General features: G+C 34.6%; 1 protein-coding gene across 1 annotated transcript; it reads left to right on the forward strand.

The window, feature by feature from the left end:
• Window positions 1-1,196: 1,196 nt before the first annotated feature.
• On the forward strand, window positions 1,197-18,172 carry LOC120178098 (autophagy-related protein 2-like). Its single transcript, XM_039184045.1, is given in 18 exon segments — window positions 1,197-1,201; window positions 7,079-7,355; window positions 8,034-8,625; window positions 8,628-9,126; window positions 9,605-9,753; window positions 10,112-10,275; window positions 10,388-11,006; window positions 11,009-12,167; window positions 12,169-13,549; window positions 13,644-13,756; window positions 14,439-14,637; window positions 14,981-15,094; window positions 15,885-15,992; window positions 16,085-16,217; window positions 16,302-16,504; window positions 16,638-16,834; window positions 17,397-17,495; window positions 17,600-18,172. Coding segments are annotated over 16 exon segments (5,913 nt in total). The 5' UTR covers window positions 1,197-1,201; window positions 7,079-7,145; the 3' UTR covers window positions 17,470-17,495; window positions 17,600-18,172.
• The last annotated feature ends 7,279 nt before the right edge of the window (window positions 18,173-25,451 follow it).

Genomic DNA, 25,451 nt, shown 5'->3' on the forward strand with positions numbered 1-25,451 from the left:
GAAAACGAGTACGCCATGAACGTTAACCTGATGACTGTAATATGATAATCATGTGATCATTTTGTAAGTTGTAATAGTCGAAGGAATCAACAAAATAACACTCTATAGTAAAAGGACTATTTTATAACTTTTAATAGTCGATGAACTTAATATCTTATAATTGGAGGTATCATTTGTATAGTTTACCCTGAATTTAATCATCAAATTTGCTCCTGGTCAAAACAATTACAATAAAATTTCAAATATTATAAGCTATATTTTATATCAATCTCTAATAATATCTACATTGACACAATTTTCATTGGGATTTTCGTCTTCAATATTTAACCGTTTCCATCTACACCGAATTCTGAGAATTTCATTGAGAGATTGATTTGCAACAAAAACTTTTGGCCACTTATCAATTGAGACTTTCATCTCAACAAACATATTCAAAATATTAATTCTTTTATCAATGGATTGATTCAAATGGTCAGTAACATGATATCGTTTAAACAAGTTTTCGAGTTTTTGTATATACAGAAAATCCCTATTAGAAGACTCGCACATCAAAATCAGATGTGTCGGATTAGTCCGTGATAACCGAGATGAAACATTAGGACTGAAGGAGTAATAAAAACAAAATATTAATTCTTTTATAAATTAAATTTTCAGCAACATCAAAGTGATTGAGATCTTCACACACAGACTCGATATCATCTACAACATCAATATCTTATAGATTAAAAAATGCATTGAAACAACATCGGATTAAACGAGTTTTATTAAATATTTCGTTGGTTAGATTAAATACTGAGTTTAAAACTTTAAATATAAAATTTGTTTTGAATTTGATTACATTCCAAGCTAATTTAACTCGGAATCATAAATAGATCTATTCGATACTGAGTTTTATTAATTCGGTATTAATAATTATATTTAAATTTAAAATATTCATCTAAATATGTTTAAATGTATAATTGTCGAGTTTGTGGGTGATTCTAATGTGCGATAACCTAATATAAAGTTAAAAACGGGGACATTGGAGCGTAATCGGAAATATGATAAAGATCATAATATTTTAGGTTGAGTGCAACCTAAGATGTTATAATATTTCTATTGTTTTCGGTTGAATCTCAAATGCTACGAAAAATGTAATATTTTCGGTTGTCAATCGAAAATGTTAGGAAGATAACATTTTAAGTTGTATTAAATTTAAAATGTTATGATTTTTATCACATTTTCAATTACATCCAAAATTACTATTTTAACATTAAATTAGATTGTGGACGTTTAAATTTTATCGAGTTTGAAAATGAGTAGTTTTTTTTATTAATCTGAAGTAAGTACAAGAAGTATAAAACAATGTATGTTCAAATATAATTCTAAATCTTTTGACATTAAACTCTTATATTCCTAACCACGGCCGGCTTTGGGTATTTTTTTGACCCGGGATGAAATAAAAGAAATAACTCCTATTTATATTCTTTATTTTATGGGTCCGGGGACGAAATAAAAGAAATAACCCCTATTTATATTCTTTATTTTATGCGTCATTCATGTCCCTGATGGTCGGTCACGTCACGGTGTTAAGAATAACCGAGTTAAAACCACGTGTACATTTTCAAACAATAATACATAAAAAAACCAAATCTCCACCGTCCAAGATATCAACGGCTGCAGATAAATCATCCATCACTCGATCTCCTTTTTTTTTTTAACATTATCCCTTCCGTTAAAACCCTACAAAATGCAAAGTTAAAAGAAGAAGAAAATAGGGGAAAAATAGAGCAAAATTTCAGAAAGAAAAATAAAAATCACACATAGAAGCGAACAAAAATAGTGGACTGTATGGGGAGCTATAAACGAAGTGCAGAAAGAGCGGAGATGGAAGTTTCGAACGCAAGGTTCTTGTTAACGAAGAGAAGAAAGAGTACGCGAGAATTGCAGGATTCGCTGAACGAGGCTATCACCGTTGCTTCTTCTTCCTCGAGTTCCGGTGTAATGCTCGGCGGTGACTGGTGTTTCCGACCCTGCTCCGGCGTGTCTTATTTCCCTCGTTGTTCTGGCAATGAGTCATGTGGTATCGTGAAGGATAGCTTGAGATTCGTAGATCTAAAGGTGAAGTTGGAATTTCGGCCGTTTTGTTTTTCTTTTGAATTTTTTTTGTTCTCCCGTTTGGTAGCTGAGAAAAAAAAAACACGCATATAAAGGAAACTAAGAAAAAGAACCGTTTTGTATGAGCTTTTGCCGATCGTTTTTCTAATAATTATTAGTTATAATTATTAGATATATATAGTAATTAGTTTCCTGATTATAGTTCATGAATGTGCTTTCGCCGATCGTGAAGGATAGCTTGAGATTCGTAGATCTAGAGGTGAAATTTAGGCACCGATCTCGTTAACGTTGCAGATGCTGTCGAGACGAGATACGAGTAGTTTAGGATGTTCAGAAAAACTTGAATCATAAGTCGAATCGAACAACACGACATATATTGTTTGGAAGGGTTTGATTTGAGGATACAACAAACAACACAGAACATAGACAATCAAGAGCACCACAGCATGTTCCTACCATCATCTATCTGAGATGCTCGCGCATATATGCTTGGTTTCATTCGACATGTGTAGTCGAAGGGTCGACGGATGCCGTCGCGGTCGGCGTGTCGTCATACGGATTGATTTCGACTTTCACGTGGTACCCAAGCTTATACTTTTCTTTAAAGTAGCTCCCTTTTGATTCGAGGTTGCTTCTGATATGCTCCATGTGAACGGGTTGATCCGTGATATTAGTATAGACCTGTGCAACCACACTCCATATATCATCGGTAGAGGTGCACAAAAAATACGAATATTTAATTTTGTGTAAAAAATATTCGAAATCAGATTTGAGAAAAATTGGGTTTTTTTAATCGGATCGAATTTTTTTTAACCGGTTTGAGAAAAAAAACCTAGACCGATTTTTTACCGGATAAAAAACCGGTTTTTATCCGGAAAAAAAATCGGACGGGGTTTAAAAAACTAGCCGTTGGGGGTTTTGTGACCGTTTTGTTCTTAAAAAAATTACCATTTTACCACCCTAAACATGTATAAATAGGTTGGGAATGTATTTGGTTGATTACAACTTTCTCAAATCTTATTACACAACACCTAAACATCTCTCAAATCTTATTTTTGTAATTTTTTGTTCATAATGAGTAACACGGCTGAATCTTCCGTCGGGAGAAACCTTGAAGTCGTGAGAGTGATCAAACACACTCGAAACAAAGATATTTGGGATCACTACGATTTATGTGAGATATCAAATGGCTCGAGGATGGCGCGTTGTAAACTTTGTCTAAAGTTGCTTGCACTGGAAGGAAACACAACGTTGAAGAACCATTTGATAAAATCATGCAAGGCACTTCGCTTAAGATCGGATCCAAGTCAATCGAATCTTACACCGCAAGGTGGTGTTTTTGTTTACGACAACGAAAAATTACGATAAGCGTTTACAAAGAGCATTGTCGTTCGACCACTTTGATGATGAAGATTTCACGGCAACAATTCAACAACTAATGCAACCACGTTATACTCAAGTAAGTCGTACTACCCTTAGAAGAGATGTTATAAAAATGTGGCGTACAGCGAGGGAAAAAATGATTTTAGGATTCCAAGAACACCGTTATGGTGTGTCGTTACATGTGACGTTTGGAGTTCCCCTCATAATACTAGAAATTCTTTTTTAGCCGTTACGACACATTGATTAGATCAAGATAATTGGCAAATGATGAAAAGAACAATCGCGTTTGAATTATTCGGTGAGTCGCATACCGGTGCTAATTTATTTACACTTTTAAAAGGGTAATTTGTCTTTATAAATTAGAAAATAAAGTTTTTTCTATATCCTTTGATAATGCATCGAATAATACAAATGCGGTTCCAAGATTGAAAATATTACTTTCATCGATTTTAGACGGTGCGGTTTTTCATACCCGTTGCGTTGCACACATAATTAATTTATCGGTTTTTGTAACAACAACAAAAGATTAAATGATTATAAACGATTTTGTAAGTCAGTTAATAAAAAAGCTTTGGGTCCTAATTTGGATTGTCCAACTCGTTGGAACTCAACTTGGATGATGATGCATACTGCCTTAAGGCAAAGAGAAATATTGCAAATATTTCACGACCGGCTTTTTGAGAGGGGCCATGTCCCAAATCTGGATTCGAGTTGGGAAACTATAGCCAAAATAATCGATTTGCTTGGGGTTTTTAAAAATGCAACAACTTTTTTATCCGGTGTTTATTACCCTACTAGCCCGTTGATTCTTAATCAAATATTTTTGTTGGCTACGACTAAATGACTTTGAATTTGAAACCGAAGTTTTTCAAGAAATTGGCTTTGTAATGAAGGAAAAACTTTTAAAATATTTTAAGGAGATTCCCCTATTTTTACTTGTGCCGCCGCTTTAAACCCAACGTTAAATGTTGGCGGGATTTAAACACTAATTGAACAAATTGCGTCTGTTTTTAATCTAACCGATGATGAACCCAACTTTGTCCAAAACCAAATAAATTATTTTAACAAATGTTTTCGAGACATGTTTGTAATTTATTTAACTAAATACGGATCAAGTAGTGTAATACACGATCAAATGAGAACGAATGCGGAATCATCTAGTAGACGTCCAAGTAACATAAATTTGAATCTTTTTAACACTCTTGTAAATTCCAATCCAAATGATCACGTACTACCACCCCAAGTAGCGAGTTGAGAAATTACATGTCATGCGATTTTCTATCAAAAATGACATTTGAAGAGTTTGAAAGTTTGGATATTTTGGCTTGGTGAAAAGAAAATGAAGCACAATTTCTGATTCTAGTCGCCATGGCCCGTGATTTACTAACCGTCCAAGCTTCTACGGTAGCTTCGGAATCCGCTTTTTTTGTTAGTGACAGGGTTATATCGCAACAGAGATCAAGACTAAGTCCCGAGTCGGTAGAAATATACATTTGTTTGAAGGATTATTTGGATGGAGCGGCTCGGAAGCAACATATCACCACCCTAGAAGATGCAATTGATGCCGATTTGAAAGCAAACTTACACATTGAAGAAGTCGAACTTGGAATATCTCCTCCAAACAAAGAAGGTGAAGATGATGAAGAAGAGATAACAATGTAGTTTATTTTTAAACTTTATTTCAATTATCTTAAACTTTATTTCAATTATCGAACTTGGAAGTTTTTAAGTATTTGAATTTATCGAACTTGGAAGTTTTTAAGTATTTCAATTTATCGAACTTGGAAGTTTTTAAGTATTTGAATTTATCGAACTTGGAAGTATTTAAGTATTTCAATTATCGTAAACTTTGTTGCAATTGATGACGATGTAATTTTAATAATATTATAATCGGTTTTTTTATAACCAGTTTTTTTTCAAACAAAAACCGATTACACCGGTTAGGATATCCGGCCCTCCAAACCGGTTAGAATCCGAACGATTATTTTATAAACCGGTTTTTTATCTATGAAAAAAATCGAATCGAATAAAAAACGATCCAAATTAAATTAAAATCCGACTTCTGTGCATGTCTAATCATCGGGCCATTCACCCTTATTATCACGTAAAACACCTCCACACGAAGCGTTTCCGTGACTATCCCTTGCCCCGTCAACATTTAGCTTCAACCAATTTCTCGGAGGAGGAGTCCATGTGTCTCTAACAGTGGTGATCGAAACCACCCGATTAAGAGTAGCAGCAGACTCCATTCTCGAACTCTCTTCATACAAACGAAAGCTTTGATCAACAACCGACGTGTACCCCAGCTTGTCTCTGTCAAATACGCACAGGTTACGATGCTTCCATATATGCCAAACAATCCCCCCAAACATCAATGTCCACTCCTTAAAGCCCCTTGCAAACTGATCCGGATTTGACAGATTAGTTAACAACCATTCATGGAATTCCATTGACAGGAATTCATTCAATTTCGTGGGCTGGATCAGCCGTTTCCACACCTCCAAAGCTGTCGGACACATGCGGAAAAGGTGATCCATGTTTCCTCCGAGTCATCACATATTAGTATCTAAACTATTAATTTTGATTCATTTTAACGTCTAAGCTTTCAATTTTTTTTAAAATTATACCTAACATTTAGTACCCGACATTAAAAACCTAACGCTTTTAGTACCTAAACTGTTTTGTTAGGTTTTAGTACCTAAACTTTAATTTTTTTTAAAATTAACGTTAAATTTTGAACGGTATACTAAAATGAAACAAAAATAAAACTTTAGGTATAATTTTGAAAAAAATGAAAGTTTAATTACTAAAACTACCAAAAATGATAGTTTATACTAAACACGTAATTTACCCATTTTATTTTTAGGATATCTAATATCCCAAATTTTACCCGCAACTTCAATCACGGTTCCCAATTTAAGTAGACGCCCCCCCTTAAATAAGGTAAAATTTTATAAAAGGCTATATACATTCACTTTTTTTAGATTTAATCCTTTTACAATAAATTTAATGATTTCAGTATTGTACTATTTAAAATGTGTGCTTTTAATTGTAAGATCAAAATTCTTATTCATTTTTAGAATAATTTAACATGCCATTTTTTAATTATAAAAACATCAAAGTATATATCATATCATCATATATTTTTAATAAAATACTCAAAATTAATCGAGAAAATAAACCAAAGAGTTAACCCAAAATGGAAATTACATTTCGAAAATTGATCAAATTATAATGGAGGGTATTAAATTTATAAAAGTATACACAGTACAGGGACTTATTATGGATATTAACCCTTAAAGAATTACCCGAGTATATATATGGAACAGCTGGATTTCACAAATTGCAACGACTAAAAGCGACGGGTACGTCTTCGATTCTCAAACAGCTTCCAAACCATAACGAAAAGTCGTTCGATTTCATCAAAATTCAATCAAATATCTTTGAATTGAAGTTCCTTTGCGTTTTTCTTTTCGTACGGTCGCAAAAATCCCCAATTCCCTCTCGTCCTCGTCGCTTTCGCGCCTTAGATGGAAGTCACAATCTTCCATCGCCGCCGTAGAATTTACAGTTTCCAAACCCTAATTTTACCCTAGAGCTCCATCGCTTTCTCCAATTCGCTGAAAATTCGGATTGAAAACGGCGGCGAATTGAGGAAGGACAAGATGTTTGGCGCGTGGAATAATATTGCGAAATCGGCTGAGGCGGTGGTTTCCCGCTGGGCGGTGAAGAGGGTGTTTAAGTTTCTATTGAAGAAGAAACTTGGGAAATTTATCTTGGGGGATATTGATTTGGACCAACTTGATGTTCAGCTCGCAGAGGGGACCATCCAGCTCTCTGACCTCGCCCTCAACGTCGATTATCTTAACCAGAAGGCACGACTTGTATTCTTTATTTATTTCTTTTTAAAATTCGGTTCAGTTCAAGTTTGACTTCAAAATTCTAATGAATACGAAGAGTAAAAATGCTTGATTATAATTTATACTTTAAATTATGTGTTATTTTTATTGGTAACATTGCCACGGCTGAATATTTCAGCTCTTTAAAATTTATAAGTAGTGCTCTTAAATTTTACATTGGCTGCTACGGTTGATTATCTATACTGGTGCATAAATAATCGAAAATGAAGATCAGTGTAGCGAAGTACTCATACAGTATCTCTTTTAGATAGAAGTAGCAATATTGTAAGTGTGGAGTGCAAGTTATATGTCATAGGCAAGAAGGCTCTAGGTTTTGAGTATGCCTTTGTAACAGGGGTTTCTTGGTAAGGTTATTAATTGAATATAGTAGAACTAAGGGCAATATTCTCATATATATCTTTTAATTTTTTTGGTATTACGTTGCCAGTTGTATGTCATAGATACATGGGGCTCTGGTTTTGATTGCAACTTTATAATTAGGGTTCTTGGTAAGGATATTAATGAAATATAGTTTAGCTTAGGGGAATATTTTTATATATATCTTTTTATTTTTTTAGTATACAATTGCTTTGTTATGGTTATATTGTTTTTTCTGCTTTCAATTTCCAGATTGGTCCTGCTTTCAATTTCCAGATTGGTCCTGCAGCATCTTTGGTTCTAAAAGAGGGGTCTATTGGATCTTTATTAGTTAAAATGCCTTGGAAGGGTAAAGGATGTCAAGTTGAGGTTGATGAACTTGAGCTATTACTTGCCCCTTGCTTGGAGAATGATCATTTATCTAGAGCAGATGAACCTTGTAGTTCCAATGATGATGGTAACTATTATAATTTCAGCGACTTGGGAAAATTTTCTAACGAAATGGAAGGAAGTCCTAGGAATCCTGATAATGTACATGAAGGTGTAAAGACTATTGCAAAGATGGTAAAATGGTTTCTTACAAGCTTTAATGTGAAGATTAAAAGGTTAATAGTTGCATTTGATCCATCTCTAGAGAATGTTGAAAAACTGGGCTTCCGTAGGACTTTGGTGCTTCGGATATCAGAAACAGAATACGGAACTTGTGTTTCCGAAGATGCTGGTTTAGTTGATGAAGCTAGAGCTCACAGTTTTCTTGGAATTAGCCAACTTACAAACTTTGTTAAATTCCATGGAGCTGCACTTGAGCTTCTTCAGATGGAGGATGTTGATGATCAGGCTTGTACTTCACACACTTCGGGAATGCCTTTTTGGAACTGTATTCATATTGTTCTCCACCTAATGCTGCTATTCCAATCATGTCAGGGAAAGGTGGTGGATTTTCAGGGAATTTGAAGCTTAGCATTCCCTGGAAGAACGGATCCTTGGATATTCGCAAGGTGGATGCAGATGTTTCTATTGATCCAGTAGATTTAAGATTTCAACCTAGCATAATTAAATGGTTATTGCTTTCATGGGAAACTTTCAAGAACTTTGACAAGGTTGGGAAGAATAGTATGCACCGTGAGACAACAGACTCTGTATGCTTGAATTCTAATTCTCAATTCCAATCATCAGCATCTGCTATGATTGTCATTGATAAAGTGACAAAAAATCAGGGAAGATTTTCTGCAGGCTATACTTCCTTGAATGTGCGGGAATCTGTTGATGAAACTGGGCTACCCGGTTCACATTTTATTCCTAATTGGGTACCAATTTCTGTTGGCAAAAACAAGCAGGATGTTGGAGAAGAAGCTGACTTTGGTGCAAGGTTGGTCTCAGTTTCTGCATACTTGAATTTTATGCGTAGTTTTTCTGAAAAGGGCATGTTAGGAACTTATATCATAAGCTTCTAAGATTTTATTTAGCAACCTATATATCATATCTACAAGAAAGCAAATTTAGAGAATGCCAAAGGAAAAAACACCCACTAGCTTGCTTATTGTATTTACAGTCATTGTTCTACATGTTCTCTGTTTATCTATTACTTCATAAAAAAAATCGAAGTCTTAAGAATTTTAAATTAGCATTTAAACCTAATTTCTTGACAAATCATTTCTTAAAATTTATAAATGAGCTTGAAGTGGAACATTCTTTTAACCTTGCCTCAATGGTTCTGCTTCTGTTATTACTGCTTATGAAATATGAGTGAAGGAGAATTAATACTGAAACTAACCTTCTAAGATCATGCATTATATTCTTTTCCAATGTAATTCTTCTAACCTGTTGAATTTCCTGTATCTTGATAGTGTGGACCAATTTTTTGAGTGTTTTGATGGAATGAGAAATTCACAGTCAGCTTTGGGAAGTAGTGGAATGTGGAACTGGACATGCTCAGTTTTCAGTGCAATAACTGCTGCATCCAGCCTTGCATCTGGATCTTTGCAAATTCCTTCTGGTATTTTCTCTGTTTTCATCTTTGATTATGCCTTACTGAAATTCAATTCTTTTGCAACAGGTTGAAGTGATTTAATTTATAGTTCTTTGTAGGAGAATAAAGAGCCTAATAAGTTAGTGATTCAATCAAAAATGTTAGTTGGTGTTTGAAAGTAAGACCTTTGGTTAACTTCTAGAAGATATTGATGCACTTTGAGCGTGATTGGAGATTTAATCTTGGTGCCCAAAAATGGTCATAAATAGTGCTTAAGAGCATAATTTGATACATATTGTTGTTTTGTTGTTCCTCATAAACAATCATTTCCATCTTTGACACTAGTAATTTTGTTTGACGTGTAATTCCCCTTGTTTCTAAACAGAACAGCAGCACGCTCAAACTAATCTTAAAGCATCCTTTGCTGGAATTTCTATTGTGTTGTCCTTTCATGATGAAAACCTGGATCATTTGTGTGATCTAACACATGCCAGTTCCAGCATTCATTATTTGGGCATAGAATGCAGGGATATCTCTGTTCTTGTGCAGGTAATATTTTGCTTGGAGAATTCCTTTCCTCCCTCCTTTTTTCTAAACATATTTTTATGTTTGTTCTTCATGACATATCTACACTAATTTGAAATATGCATACGTTCAACAGGCATGTCCTCAAGAAATGAGGTTTGAAGGAACAATGGTGCATATTGAAGCTGCTGATTATTTCTGCCGTATGGACGAAGAGGATTGTGGCAATAACATTGACAGTAAAACCTTTTCTATCAGAAATATGCAAGATGAAGTTCAACATGCTCTTCCTCTGTTTTCCCCATCTACTGGAGATCGATCATCAGGTGTATTCTGTGAGTTAGTTTCTACAGATTTTTCACTCAGAGACAAGGGTGATATGGTCAAAATTATGTTGTTTACAACCTCTGGGGTCACTCACTGCCAATGTACCGTGAGGTCTAGTTCATCTGGTGGTAGTTTTTTGGGGCAGACATCTTTTTCTCTTAAACTGCCACCTCTTACCTTTTGGTTTAGCTTCTCCTTGCTAAAGATGTTATCAGATCTCTTGAAGGAAGTTGGAAAATCTACTGAAATGGGTAATAATAACCCAAAAGTTCCATATGATGCTTCCTACGAGAAGTTTGAATCATCTTATTCTCATGTGAAAAGAAGTTCTAGCTCTTGCACTACAAAATTTTCTTCAGCAACAACATTGCGAGGTGACATATCAATCTCCAATGCAAGAGTAATTCTGTGTTTCCCTTTTAAGAGTGATGAAATGATGATGGATACCCTTCATGGGATCAATTCATTGTTCTTGATCTTTCTTCACCTTTACCATCAAAGGGTGAAATGCAAGACAGTAGTCCACATCTTGATGGAAGTTTGCAGAAACAATTCCCCTCGTCTGGCACTCGTTCTTTGCACCTAAATTTTGTTAATCTTTCCTTGTACTCAGTCATAACTGCACAGAAAGATGGTAGTGAAATTGATTATGGTAGTATTCAGAAGCATAAATTTTCTTCACAAAAGATTTTTTCAGTCACCAACAGGACTGGGCGTCTTTCTTTCATTAGTGTCTTTTGGCAGGAAGGTCATGTGACTGGCCCTTGGATAGCAGAGAAAGCCAAGTTCTTAGCAACTCTAGAAGAAAGGAGTGGAAATAAATCCGTGGGAAAAGGTTACGAGTTTGCCACTGTTACTACTGTGAAAGATCTTGATGATATAAGTGCTCAAACCCGCCAGGAGATAATTTTTAGCACCACATGCTTTGCACACATTCATCTGTCATCTGTTATTGTTGATCTAGACAGTTCACAGTATAGTGGCTTGCATAACCTTTTAAAACAGATTATTACTGGACTATTGTGTTTCTCGTGTGATGTAACTGGTACCGAAGAAGAGGATTCAATTTCTCAAACATCAGTTCTGCTGGAATGCGATTCTGTAGAAATTTCTATAAGACCAGACGATGAAGAAAATGTGAAAGCTCCTATGCGAAGTGAACTTCCAGGTTCATGGGGTTGTCTGAAACTGAACATTCAGAAATTTGATTTGTTATCTGTCTCAGATATTGGTGATATTAAGGGTTCTAGTTTTCTATGGTTAACACACGGTGAAGGTACGTTATCCGGTTCAGTATCTGGTGATCAAGATCAGGAGTTTCTTTTAATCTCATGTAATGATTCTGTGATGAAACGTGGCGATGGAGGAGGTTCGAATGCTTTATCTTCTAGGTTAGCTGGTTCAGACTTTGTATACTTCTGGGAGCCAAAGAGCTGCGAAGATTTTACATCTTTAACTGTGAGGTGCTGCACAATTGTTGCTGTTGGTGGTCGTTTAGATTGGATGGGTGTGATTTGCTCCTTTTTCAGTTTGCCTTCAGTGGATCCCGAACAGTTTGTTGAGCATAATTTACCAAATGGAGATTTAGACACCCGCTCGTAGAGCTTCCTTTGTTCTTAAATTGGTTGATATTGCATTGAGTTATGAACCCCAGTTAAACAACTTGGCTGTTCATAGTGAAGTTCTGGATTCAGATTCTCTTTCAGATGCCAAAGACGACACGTCTGAACCTTATGTAGCTTGTCTGATTGCTGCATCTTCCTTCTGTCTTTCAAATTCAGCAGTGGCAGATTCCCTAGAAAATGAATACAGAATAAGAGTACAAGATCTCGGTTTTCTTCTTCGTGCAGTTTCAGAGTGTGACAAACTTGGGGTTACTTATAGTGCCGAACAACTTAATCGGGGAGGTTATGTCAAAGTTGCTCGGGAGGCACTAATTGAAGCTATTGTAAAAACTAGCTGTGCCAACGGCCTTCTCTGGACGGTAGAGTATTCAAATTCTCAAATTTATGTGGAAACCTGCCATGACACAACATCTGGTTTGATTCGCTTGGCTGCTCAACTCCAACAGTTATTTGCCCCTGATGTAGAGGAGTCTATTGTGCACTTACAAACACGGTGGAATGATTTTCAAATGGCACAACAGAGGAATGATGAGAAAAATAGAGCCCCATCAACTTCTCAAATTCATACTGTGACTGCAGAGTTAGAGAATAAATGTGGGGCAGCTGGCTTGATGGACGAGATATCTGAAGATGCATTTTCCTTGGATGGAAATGAGACCTTCCAGTTTGGTTCTTCTGAGGTACAGTTTCACCTACCTGTTGAGGAAAATGCTGCTGAAGAACCTTGTAGCTTAAGCTTTGAAAATGCAGAGATGTTTTCTCACGAGCTACTTATTAATGGAATAGGTCTCGAAAGTAGTCAAACTTCCTTTCTGGAACAAGATTACTTCCCAGAACTAATAGAAAGTTACTGTTTACATGAGTTAGGCCCCCTTACAGAATTACCTGCTGGACTAAAACCTTCCCATGAGGTCCTGAAATATAGATCCCTACATGTTGGGGAGGGAGATCTTGCAAGAGGGAATAGTGGATGGTATGAAGATGCTTCTTTACAAATTGTTGAAAATCACATTTCAGAACCAAGTAGACAAGCTGCCCTGAAATCAATTGTGGAAGGCAGGCTTCTGTATTGTGACTCTGGTGTACCTAATGATACGGTAAACATCATAGGACGTGTACTCCTTAAGAACATTAATATAAGATGGAGAATGTATGCTGGGTCTGACTGGCTCAAGTCCAGTAATATTCTTGGAAGGGATAGAACTGTATGTCTAGAGCTTGCAGTATCTGGGATGGAATTTCATTATGACGTATTCACACCTGGTGGAGTATCTGTGTCCAAGCTTTCTCTTTCAGTCCATGATTTTCATTTCTATGACAAGAGCACCGATGCACCTTGGAAGCTGGTAATGTTCGAATTACTGTTTTACTTCTTGCATTACTCATTCCTTACCTGCCCTGTATGAACAAAATTTTGAATCTCCAATCCTTAACTTGTAGGTGCTAAGATACTATGATACAAAAGATCATCCGAGGGAATCCTCTTCAAAGGCATTCAAACTGGACCTAGAAGCTGTCAGACCAGATCCTTCTACACCTCTTGAGGAATACCGGTATACTTTCTGCTTTGTATATATTTTTCTAACTAAATGAAAATTAGCACTGAATCTTCTTTTCTCTTTGAGGGCTCCACAACCAGTGAAGGAGATTGTGTTGTCCTTTCCATGAAAAGTGCTATCCATATGCATAACCTACATCATTTAATTCATTTCAGTTGGTCGTTTCCAGATGGGAGATCACTGATATTCTAGTAGGAATTGGTCATTATGATTTTCATGGTTCCAGTTTTTTGAATGGTTTCGCTCGTGGGTCTAGGTCTTATCTGCTGCTCAGATTGTTAGATGTTGACCTGATTTGGACCTAAATAACTGCCTCATGCTTTGCTTTGCTTGAAGCCTTTTTAGCTTCTATAAAGTAGTGTTTTTGAGATATTGACATGTTGTACTAGGTAGTAAACATTTTATCTTCTATAAAGAATGTGTCTGAGATTTTAGCTGCATTTTTTCGAAGCCTTGCTTAGCTTACTATTTGTATTAAAAAATAAAAAGTTTGCATCATCAAACTGTTGTGGCTGCCACATAGATTCCACTGTAATTACTTTTGTGTTCGATGCAATCTATGAATGAAGTAAAAATTATTCTTTGTTGTCACTATTCTGCTGCTCATATTTCTGTTTCCAAATTTCTGTCTCTTTCTTTTGATGAACTAACTTTGTTGTTTCTTTTTTACTTGCAGGTTGCGTGTTGCTCTCCTTCCTATGCGGTTACATCTTCATCAAAGCCAACTTGATTTTCTAGTCAGTTTTTTGGGTGAAAAAAGCTCATCGCTTAACCAGTCTACAAGTTGCCATCCAGATACTGATTTCTTGGTAAGGAGGAGCCATAATCTTGCTGGACATGCCATTGCAGATGAGGCATTGCTCCCTTATTTTCAGGCAAGTGTGGATTCATTCGTATTTTTATTGCATGTTCTTGATTCACGTTTAAATTGGATCTGCATGTCCCCCCACCCCCTTTTTTATTTCTCCTCTTTCTGGAGTGTTGACTTCTTGGTGTGGCAATTGCTCATTTGGTCCTACCGTATGAACACATTATCATATGATTCTAGTTATGGTAGTATAGTAGGCAAGACTATTTCTTTTCCTATCTTTTCTCCTTAAGGGCCAATATATGATATTATTGTTGGATAATATACGAGAAGTATGGCTTGAGTTTATTTGTTGGATTATTTATTTGTCTACTTAAGTTTCTGTACTGATTGAGGAAATTTTGTTTCAGAAGTTTGATATTTGGCCCATTCTTGTTCGAGTAGACTATAGTCCCCACCATGTTGATCTAGCAGCACTGAAAGGTGGTAAATATGCGGAACTTGTAAACATTGTTCCATGGAAGGTGAATTGTTTCCTCTTTCCATTTTCCCACTAATTCATCATGCAAGTCCCAATGCTGAACTTGATACTTCCATTTTTCTTTAGCTTTTGTTTTTGGCTTTTTTATCGTTTGTATAATTTGCATCTTCTAATTAAACGATGAATAAAGTATGAGAATGAAGTGTATGATTTCAAATGTATTTTGTAATGATTTCTGTTCTGCTTCTATCAAGTCTGTTATTCTAGTTTATTATTGTTCCTAACACATACTAGACCTTCCACTCATGTAGTGTCATTGCTTTTTATTTTATCCTATAAATAATATTTATTAATTTGAAGCTAATTGCTTTTAAATTTCTATTTCCATTTGTTTATTTCTTGTTATTTGAAAGGCTGTCATGGGTTTTTCTTTCTACCTGGCTTTTTGTTACATTAGTCTTTTTAGTTGTCATGTGTACATCTCATACTACGCCCGGCTGCTACCCAATCGATTAACAATGTTCCCCAACCTTCGTCCTCAAATTTGTTGCTAACTGATTAGGCCCCCTACTCTTCTGTTCTTAAACAAGTTACCTAGTTATGCATTTTCTGTGTAGATTTGATGTTACTGCTGTTGCTTATTGCATTGTCGTGTTTTCAAAGGTGATATCCCTATAATGACTCTCTCATGATTTGAACTTACACCTGCAGAACCTCGTGACTGAAATGTTGTGAATTCTCTCTTTCCGATCATACATGCACATAGACTTTCCATTGTGTAAATTTATGTGATTGGCATGTCTTTATCTTATTGAAATGAGATTTTGATACAGGGAATTGAGCTAGAACTTAAACACGTACATGCTGTTGGTGTCTATGGTTGGGGCAGCGTTTGTGAAACAATTATAGGGCAGTGGTTGGAAGATATTTCACAAAATCAGGTTTACCAGCATTCTGAATGTTTATTGGGAGAATTTTGCTTTCCATCTTGTAAATTTTATTCAAAATATGCCCCTTCTTTTTGATAACATAGATTCATAAAGTATTGTGTGGCCTTCCTACCATCCCATCTTTGGTTTCTGTTGGTGGTGCTGCTGCAAAGCTAGTTTCGTTGCCACTCGAGAGCTATAGGAAAGATCAGAGGGTACTGAAGGGAATGCAAAGAGGTAGGTTGCATAAGCAAAATTTCTTTGATCTTGTGTGATTAGATTTGGTATGACCTTGTATGCAAGCTAAGATGTACTTTTTAGGTACAATGGCTTTCCTTCGAAGTATATCACTTGAAGCTGTTGGACTTGGTGTGCATTTGACAGCCGGGACTCGTGACTTTCTGCTTCAGACTGAGTATATGTTCACAAATAGCCCTTCTCCTGTATCACGACCCTCACAAGGCAAGACAAAGGCAAATGTGAGACATAATCAGCCTAAAGATGCCCAACAAGGAATTCAACAGGTGAGCATTACTAGACACTTGTCTTCAGTGTTGAAATAAATGTTCTAGTCTTGAAATGTGCGTGGCAGCAGAAAGTCAACACGTGCTGTATGTAAATTATATTTCCAATGTTTTGATGGTCAAAATTTGGCAGGCTTATGAGAGCTTTAGTAATGGACTTGGGAGATCTGCGTCGGCTTTGGTTCAGACACCTTTGAAAAAATACCAACGTGGGGCCAGTGCAAGTTCTGCATTGGCAACTGCTGTTAAGGCAGTTCCTACTGCTGCTATAGCTCCTGCATCTGGCTGTGCGAGTGCAATACACTCTACTCTCCTTGGAATCAGAAATAGGTAATTTATCAAGGATTGGGATTATGTCAAACATAGCTCTTGCTATGGCTCTTCATGCAACCCCCTTTCTTCGGCTTCTCGTTGACTAAGCTTTTCAAAATACCAAATCCCGTCTCCCTTTAGTATTTCAAAATACTCTCAAGATCTTTATTCTAATCTGAACTTCCTTAATTATAAGATGTATTTGAAGTTGCATCAAATGAATGTTATACCCGAAAGACTAATTTAATTTGTCCTCCATTTTCGTAAATCAACGCGGTTTTTTAAATATTGGAGCAACCTAAACATGTTTTTGCTTCTGTAATCATGCAGAAGAGAATAAATGAACTTATATGTTTCGCCATTTCTTATCTTTAATTCTCAGGTACATGATAAAATATTCAGAATGAAATTCAGCTGGATACAAATCCATTATGTTTTTTATCTCCCCTTCATACAAAACCTATTATGCCCCCTTTATCATTTGTTCTTTTCTTTTGTTTTTAGTTGTTCTAACAAAATGATTTCCAAGTGACGTTTTTAATCGGGAATGAATGACTAACTATGGTATCATTGATTGCAGCCTTGATCCTGAGCGTAAGAAAGAGTCAATGCAGAAATATTTCGGTCCCACTCTGCCGCAGGATCCAAATTAATCTTGTTACCAACAGAGTCAGTTCTGGTATTTTCTCCACAGTTGAAACTTTTTATCTATGGTTATCAATTGTGCATCAAAAGAAATTCACAGCTACTTTTTTTTCTCATATTTTTTTTATTGATACTCAGGATCGTTGTGATAGATCGGAAGGTGTTATTTCTTCAACGGGAACAGGAAATTGTGACATACCTCGATTTTTACCTTTAGAGAGTTTGGCTTTTATGTAAGTTTAGCGAGCCTCTTTATCCAATCCCGCAATAAATAGTAATGCATTCTCTTCGGCGTTTAAAGAAGCACATCACTGTCCCAGAGCACGCATATTACTGTAATTATTCTTTGTTGTGAACATGCTATTGTAATCGGTTATCCACGGTCACTACTGTCCCCACCCGATATCAAACTTATACATCGCTTGTAGTATTTACTAGCCAGTTTCATGAATTGTGCACAGCCTGATTCTTTTTTTCCTTTTCCGATGATCTGCTTGTTCCAGGTGTAGAGTTAAGAAAAGCCATGACAGTGATTCTTTCCCGCCGGGACTGGCGGTAAGTTTTGTAAAAAAATGTAATTATGTATATTGGTAATTTGTGAGCAAGTTTTTTTTTTTTTTAGCTTCATCATGGTCTTTCCCACTAAAACAGCGAGGTGTGTTGTGTTAATCTTTGCATGCCTCAGGCGCTGTGCATATTGCTTCTGCTTGTTGTACATAATCCATTGCTCCTATAATACTACATTTTAGATTTGAAGTTTAAAAAGCTTCACCATTTATAAAGTAGGTTACAAAGTGGGGCTCTTTCGGTTTGGTTTTTTTTTAGTATTCGAGGTCTAATTATGCGCTCAGTTTCCGTATTCTTAGAATATTTGAAATTGTCCCTTTGTTTTCTTATAACCATCGGTGACACGATGAATGATCGATTCAGATCGAGTATTGTAGAATTTCGTTATGGGGTGATTTTTTTCAATTCAATTTGAATTTTAGTCTTATTATTTTATTTCTTAGAATTTGGTTCTCTTGTCTGAATTAAAAATTAAAGTTAAATTACGGAGTAATTGATTTTGTTAAATTTTGTTAACTATTTCAAATATTATCAACCTTTAAGCGTCGACTCGTTTATATTATTAATATTTTAATTTTGTCAATTTTAGCACTAATATTTACGTTTAAGTGTAATTATGTCATTTTGTTGTTAATGATTTAACGAGACAATGACATGACAACGGCATGTCGTGACGTCGCTCATGTGGATGTCACATCTAAATGATGTCGTTTTGATATTTCTGTTTTAGTACTCAAAAGACCCAAAATGACAACGTTTTGCTTAGAACTTCAATTTTCCTAGGGGCTAAACTCAAAAAAAAATTCATTATTTTTTTCTCTTCTTCCTCACTTTCTTCATCTCGTTTTCCGTGGTTTTTTGGTAACCAAACAGATGGTTACCAAATATTCAAAACATTGAATTAGTTAACCCATCAATTTATCATTTTTAACAACTAAAATAAAAGGGTCGGACAAATCAAAGGATTGCAAGAGGAACTGAGCATAGCATTTGCACACCTCACCATACCCTGCGGATTGTGTTGAATCCATTCATTCATCTTTTGAGTGTATTTGGGGTTGGGACATTGACTTTGGGTTTATGGGATTTCCTTCAAATTGGATTCAACCTCTCAATAACGAATCCAAAACTAAAAAACCCGCCTTTCTTATGTTTATCCGTTAAAGGTACTTTCTTTTTTCCCTTCCTCAATTTAAATTCCATAGATTTTAGGGTTTTGCCCTATTCAACTATGCGTTTTCCTCTCTTTTTCTGGGTTTTTTCTTTGCTTTCGATTTTGGATTGTAGTAATTTTTTTTAGCTTCCTCTGGTTACTGCTTTAGAAATAAAATTTTATGGTTTCTTTTATTTTTTGTTTTTTTTTTGTGTTGGAAAAAATATCATCTTCTTTTGTTAGTATTACATGTTTTGTTAATGTAGTTTTTGTTGTGGTTGATTTGATTTTCTCCTGTTCAGGCCATGTCACGAAAGAAAATCATAGCAATATGTCAGTCTGGTGGTGACTTTGTCACTAGCAAAGATGGTTCGTTGTTCTACAATGGCGGCGAGGCCTATGCTATGATATCGATGAGCAAACCAAGTTAAGTGATTTCAAGTATGGGATAACATATATGTTTAATTTTAGTTCTGCTAACATGTATATCAAGTACTTCCTCCAAATGTTTTGAATTTCTGGTAACCATCTGTTTGGTTGCAAGAAAATCATGGAAAAGGAAATGCAGATGAAGATGAGGATGAGGAGGAAGAGAACAAAATAATGGAAAATTTTTAGTCCCTAAGAAAATTAGGGTTCAAGCAAAATGACATCATTTTGGGTCTTTTGGGCACTAAATATAAATGTCAAAACGACGTCGTTTATATGTGGCATTCACATCAGCAACGTCCCAACATGCTGTTATCATGCTATTGTCCCGTTAAATCATTTTTCGGCGGAGTGACATAATTGCACTTAAACGTAAATGTTAGTGCTAAAATTGACAAAATTGAAACGGTGGTTGTATGAACTAGTCAATACTTAAAGGTTGGTGATATTCGAAGTAGTTAACCTTATATATTATTATCAATTGAACTTTAGTTTTTACTAGACCTTTGAATATTAGACTGTCACTTTGTTAAAAATTCATGAAAGTACATCTAACAGTATTATCAATTGGACTTTGAGCGATTAGATTTCAATAATTAAAAACAAAAGATTTAAGTACATTTAAGGGATGGACCTAGGCGGGATGAGGCAGTCGTCTCCCTAAAAATTTAAAATTATCATATATTTTAGATTTTTTCTATGTATTTTCTATTGAAATTCTATTTCCATTCTCCTAGAATTTTATAAGTTCAAGTTAGTCCCCTCTTTTAATTTTATAAAATTTAAATTCGCTCCCCTAAGATAAGATCCTACGTCCGTCCCCTGCTCGGACTTGTCACGGGGCTAGACTGCTGCTAGCAAGCTCGTGTGGCCTTAGACGTTTTCAAGGGTCGAAAATCGGCTAAGTGACCCGAACCTTCACTAAGCTAGAATGCTTAGAACGTTGGAAAACCCAAAGGAAATGAGGAAACAAAGAGATGGGCGCACAAAGGAAGAAGAGAGATTTGAGAGTGAATACTAGTTTGTATTTCTCAACTTGAGGTGTGTAAATGAAGGGTTCGTTGAACTTATAAACACCACCAGGGTGTTGCTGTTCACTGTTGAACATCTTAGGCAATTTCCCTACACAAATACTATCTTCTTCATAAACCAATAAATTCGCTAAACTAAAAACTTGTTTCCTTTTGTTAGAATCCACATGCACATGTTCCCATTTATATTCGGCTATTTGGGACATCTCGTGCTACTTAGATTTGTCGTCTAACAAGATTTTTAATACTATGTAGTTAAAATTAAAAGGGTTAAATACATCAGAGGTCACCAAACTATGTTCAAATAATTATCTTGATCATTAAATTTACTGAACTCTTTATATATACACATTGATCAATTTTTTCATAATTAAATAAATCTAACGGTTATTTTAAATCTTTTGAAAGTTTAATAATTAAAAAATTATTTGAGCATTATTCAACCCCATCTAATTTACTTTACCCTTTAATTGAAACACTCTTCTTTTAACTCTGTATTTTAATTTAACAGTGGCTAACCCTGCAAAAGAATAAGGTGGCAAAGAACACTTAAAGGCGACAATCAAGAGGCATCGACGGAAAGAGTCATTAGAGATGAACAAGAACGATGGATTTTCGATTTTACCAAGAGCATAGGAAGTTCTTTGATTCTAACAGGCGCGACGATTGGACATCTAAAAGCTTGAAATCGAGACCGACGATTATGAGGTAACAGAAGTGGCTCGTAATATGTTCAATCCTCCTCAAAGACACTCTTATTGACATGATAACAAAATTTATTAAAGGAGATTAGGAGTTACGAATCCGGTTGATCATAAGAGAGCAAAATGTTGTTGCGGGTCGTAGTAAGCCTATTGACGAAGAATGGATTTCGAGACCCCTACCAGATGTTGAAGCGTTAGTTATTAGTTATTAACTTGTATTCTTGTTCACGAACCAACTTACCACCGTGGTTAAAGGAATCGTTGTTGTTTCTAGAGGTTACAGGTTCGAGCACCAACGGCTGCAGCACCATTCATTGTCAAATGGTCGAGAGCATTTAGAACATGTATTATTTTATAATCACCTTAGCTTAATGGGAAAATGGGGAAAAAGAGATCATTAGTGCTTAACTTATATTCTTGTTCATTGTTAAACAAAAAAAAAAGTTATTCTTTATTTAAAAGTCGGTTTATCGTTACTTATTATGGTTATAAATTAACTTAATTATCTATGATCCAAAAATGATATTAGTTGTTTGCATACTTGCTCAATACCATAATTATGTGCATAACATATGGATTAACACCATAGTTTGACTCAAAGCCCTAAAACTTAAATTTTTAATACAAAAATAAGTGTCTGAACTATGTCTCAAATTATGTTTTAATGCTTAAGAATTTTTCACTAAAAATAGGTGCCTAATGTTTTCAATATTACACTTTTAGGCGTCTGGATCTTAACGACCATTAAATTTGACCATTATCTAACACGTTTCACGTATATAAAATTTCATAAATTATTTTATTTAAAAAATTAATATTATTATTTTTAAAAAAACCCAAAATTTACATTTTTCAGCACCTGACGGCCATCGTCGGTCCGTGCCATTAGAACCGTCTCGCAATCGTGACCAAAACTCAGTCCCCATCCACCGTGAAATTGTGTCGATCATCGTGAAAAACGCAACAAATGGTCGCTGGATTTTTAGGTTTTTCGTTTAAGTTTTCCGTCGATTTCAACGCCCACAGCCATCCGTACGTTACAAGACCACCATCGCTAATTCCTCGTCGTGTTCCGAACAAAACCCGACCAATGGTGATCGTTCACTGTCAGAGGTGGGGCGACGGGAGGGAGAGGGACGACGAGGGGAAGTGTTTTTTTTTTTTTTTTTTATTTAAAAAAAATATTTTTTTATTATTAAAAAAATAAAATTAGAAAATATAACGGTAGCTACTTAAAAGTGTAACGTTGGAAACGTTAGACACCTATTTTTAGTGAAAAATTCTTTAAGCATTAAAACATATTTTGAGACATAGTTTAGGCACTTACTTTTGTATTAAGCCTTTAAGTTTTAGGGTTTTGAGTCAAATTATGGTGTTAACCCCTATGCTATGCACATAATTATGGTATTGAGCCAATATGCAAACAACTACTCTCATTTTTGGATCATAGACAATTAAGTTAATTTATAACCCTAATATGTAACGATGAACCCATTTTTAAGTCGAGAATAACGTTTTTTTATTAGTTAAACTAATTTGATTCAATTGATTGACTCAGTTTGTTTAATACATTAATTAACTCGAGCTCAATTAATTTAATCAAAACCAAATTTGAAATTTGACCTATTTAACAATAATAGATTAGTCTAAAAAAGTCATGATAATCATGATATTTTTTAGTAATTAATTAATCTTATAATTAATCATTTAACCTAATAGATTACTTGACTTGAGCTCAAATGATTTCGTCAAACTCAAAACCCAATTTGACATTTGACCTACAAATTAACAAAAATATAAAGTTATGTTAATTTTTATATATTCTCCCACTAATTTTTTTATTGATCTTTTTATCGGTTAAAGTTTTTAACTTCTTACAGGTACTATCTTATATTCACCGTTTATTAAAAAGTTAAATATAATTATTTTAAATAATTGAATTTCATGAAATGTTTGCACAAAAACCACTTGATCAAAGATTTTTAAAATATTTTTTATAATTTTATCATAATAAATTTTTGATAATAAAAATTTTAAAATTAAAAAAAAATACAAATTAGACCCTAAATTGATATACTAAACTTTTACAAATTAGTCTTATCGTTTAATAGATCAATTTGATTAATTAAAAAAAAGATCAATTTAGTCTCCATATTAATATACTAAAATTTTACAAATTAATATTTGTTCTTTATGGAATAACATTATTTATTTTTCATTTGCAATTCGATTCCAAATAAGCAAATTCATTTATAAAGCCATAAATGCAATAAAAACTTTAACCTCGTTAACATTAAATGTCAATTTTCAAGATAATAAATGTTACATTTATAATAAATTGATTTGACCCGATTATTTTCATTAGTACAAATATTAAATGTATCTATGCAATATTAGTGGTTGAAATTCAATAATTTGAGCTTGTAAGGTCAAGTTTGAATCTTACCACCGTTACTCTTGGTGGGCAATATGTAAATTTCTATGCAAATCCCAATTGGGTCGTAGGTATGTCATGTCCCTTGATTGGGGGAGTCACCCCTGACCTAAACTTTTTTTTATATAAAAAAAGAGTTTAGCATATATTTTAATCTTTACTAATCTATTGAAATGAATAGCTTTATTTGATAAAATATGATTTTTAACTTTTTATCCCTATAGGTGGTGAGACAATTGTGACATGTATCACTATTTAATTAGTTGAATAAAATTGATTAAAAATACCAACGAATAAAGAAAAAGGTAATGTGGTAATTAAAAACTAAAAAAAATAACATGTTATTCCATATAAGAATTGTCGTTAATAGTTTTATAAAAATAAAATTTAAATAATAAAACAAAATAATAATAATAATTTAAGTACAAAATGTGTAATTTATACTTTTTTTTAATGTTTATTTAATAAAAACGATCTAAATAAATGATGTGGTGCAGCACGTCACGTGCGCAATTTTCCTTGTATTTGGAGGAGGTTTAATATTGCACGTGTTTTAGTCCAGGGGTCCCACTTACAAACATTCCCCCTGGTACACGTCAGAACAGTGTTCGATTCTGAAGTTCCTTAACATCACCAAACTGTCCACGTCGGAAAACGAAAAGTTCAGGCGTTCACAACAATTTTTTTGGGCCCCACCCAGCCACTCGTTTTACTATTTGCGCGCTTTTTCAGCGTTGAACGCGGTCAAACATGCACATGATTAATAAATAGTTTTAAAGTTGGTAGAGCACAAGTCTCTTATCTTTGGGGTCGTGGGATCGAATCTTACGGAGGGTATTTCATAATACGAAGATCTCCTACGAAAGCTGTTATCAACCTAGCGTTGGGGGCAGCCTACTATCCTACCTCCCCTTACTCCATTACATATGGGAATAAGGGTCACCTATTTTTTTTTCAAGTTGGTATAAATATTTTCAATAACTACGTACTTTAAATTTTAAAAGTAATATTTCGAGCTTAATGTATCGAATAGAATTAAGTTGGAATTATAAATATATACAGTATTCGATATGAATTGATCGATCAATCAATTAAACATTTATAATTTTTTTTAATTGAAAAACTCGATTGTAACCGTTATTAAAACGACATGGGTAAGAGACCAAGACATATGCCAAAATGAAAATTTTAAAAGTTTAGAAATTAGTGTTTAGGGTATAGTATCATTCAGACATGTCAAATAGCATGAAATAAATATATGTGGTGTCCAAAGTTTACGCACTATATGCATCATATCAAATTTATATCAATGTTCGAATATATATTAAGAATTAATCTGTTTTATTTTTCATGATACATGTAAAATTTTAATCAGATTAAATATAAAAGAAAAGTAAATTAGTCAATTTGATTTTAAATGTGGGTGATAATATTAAGATAATTTCGGTACAACACAAATAAACAATAATGCTCCAACTCTTATAGCGACGAATCTACGATATTAATTCATGCACGGAAGAAGTACGTAGTATGCAGACGACGTTGATTTTACACTAATATTTTATCAGCCTATAAGGATATTTCATCGATCATCGTCTTCGTCGAAACTCAAATCTATGGTTTGGTCCAAAAATAACGAAGAAGAGAAGGATGCTGGAATTTCTAACTAAAA

The sequence above is a fragment of the Hibiscus syriacus genome, unplaced genomic scaffold, assembly GCF_006381635.1.
Source record: "Hibiscus syriacus cultivar Baekdansim isolate YM2019G1 unplaced genomic scaffold, ASM638163v2 tig00112344_pilon, whole genome shotgun sequence".
NCBI lineage: Eukaryota > Viridiplantae > Streptophyta > Magnoliopsida > Malvales > Malvaceae > Hibiscus > Hibiscus syriacus.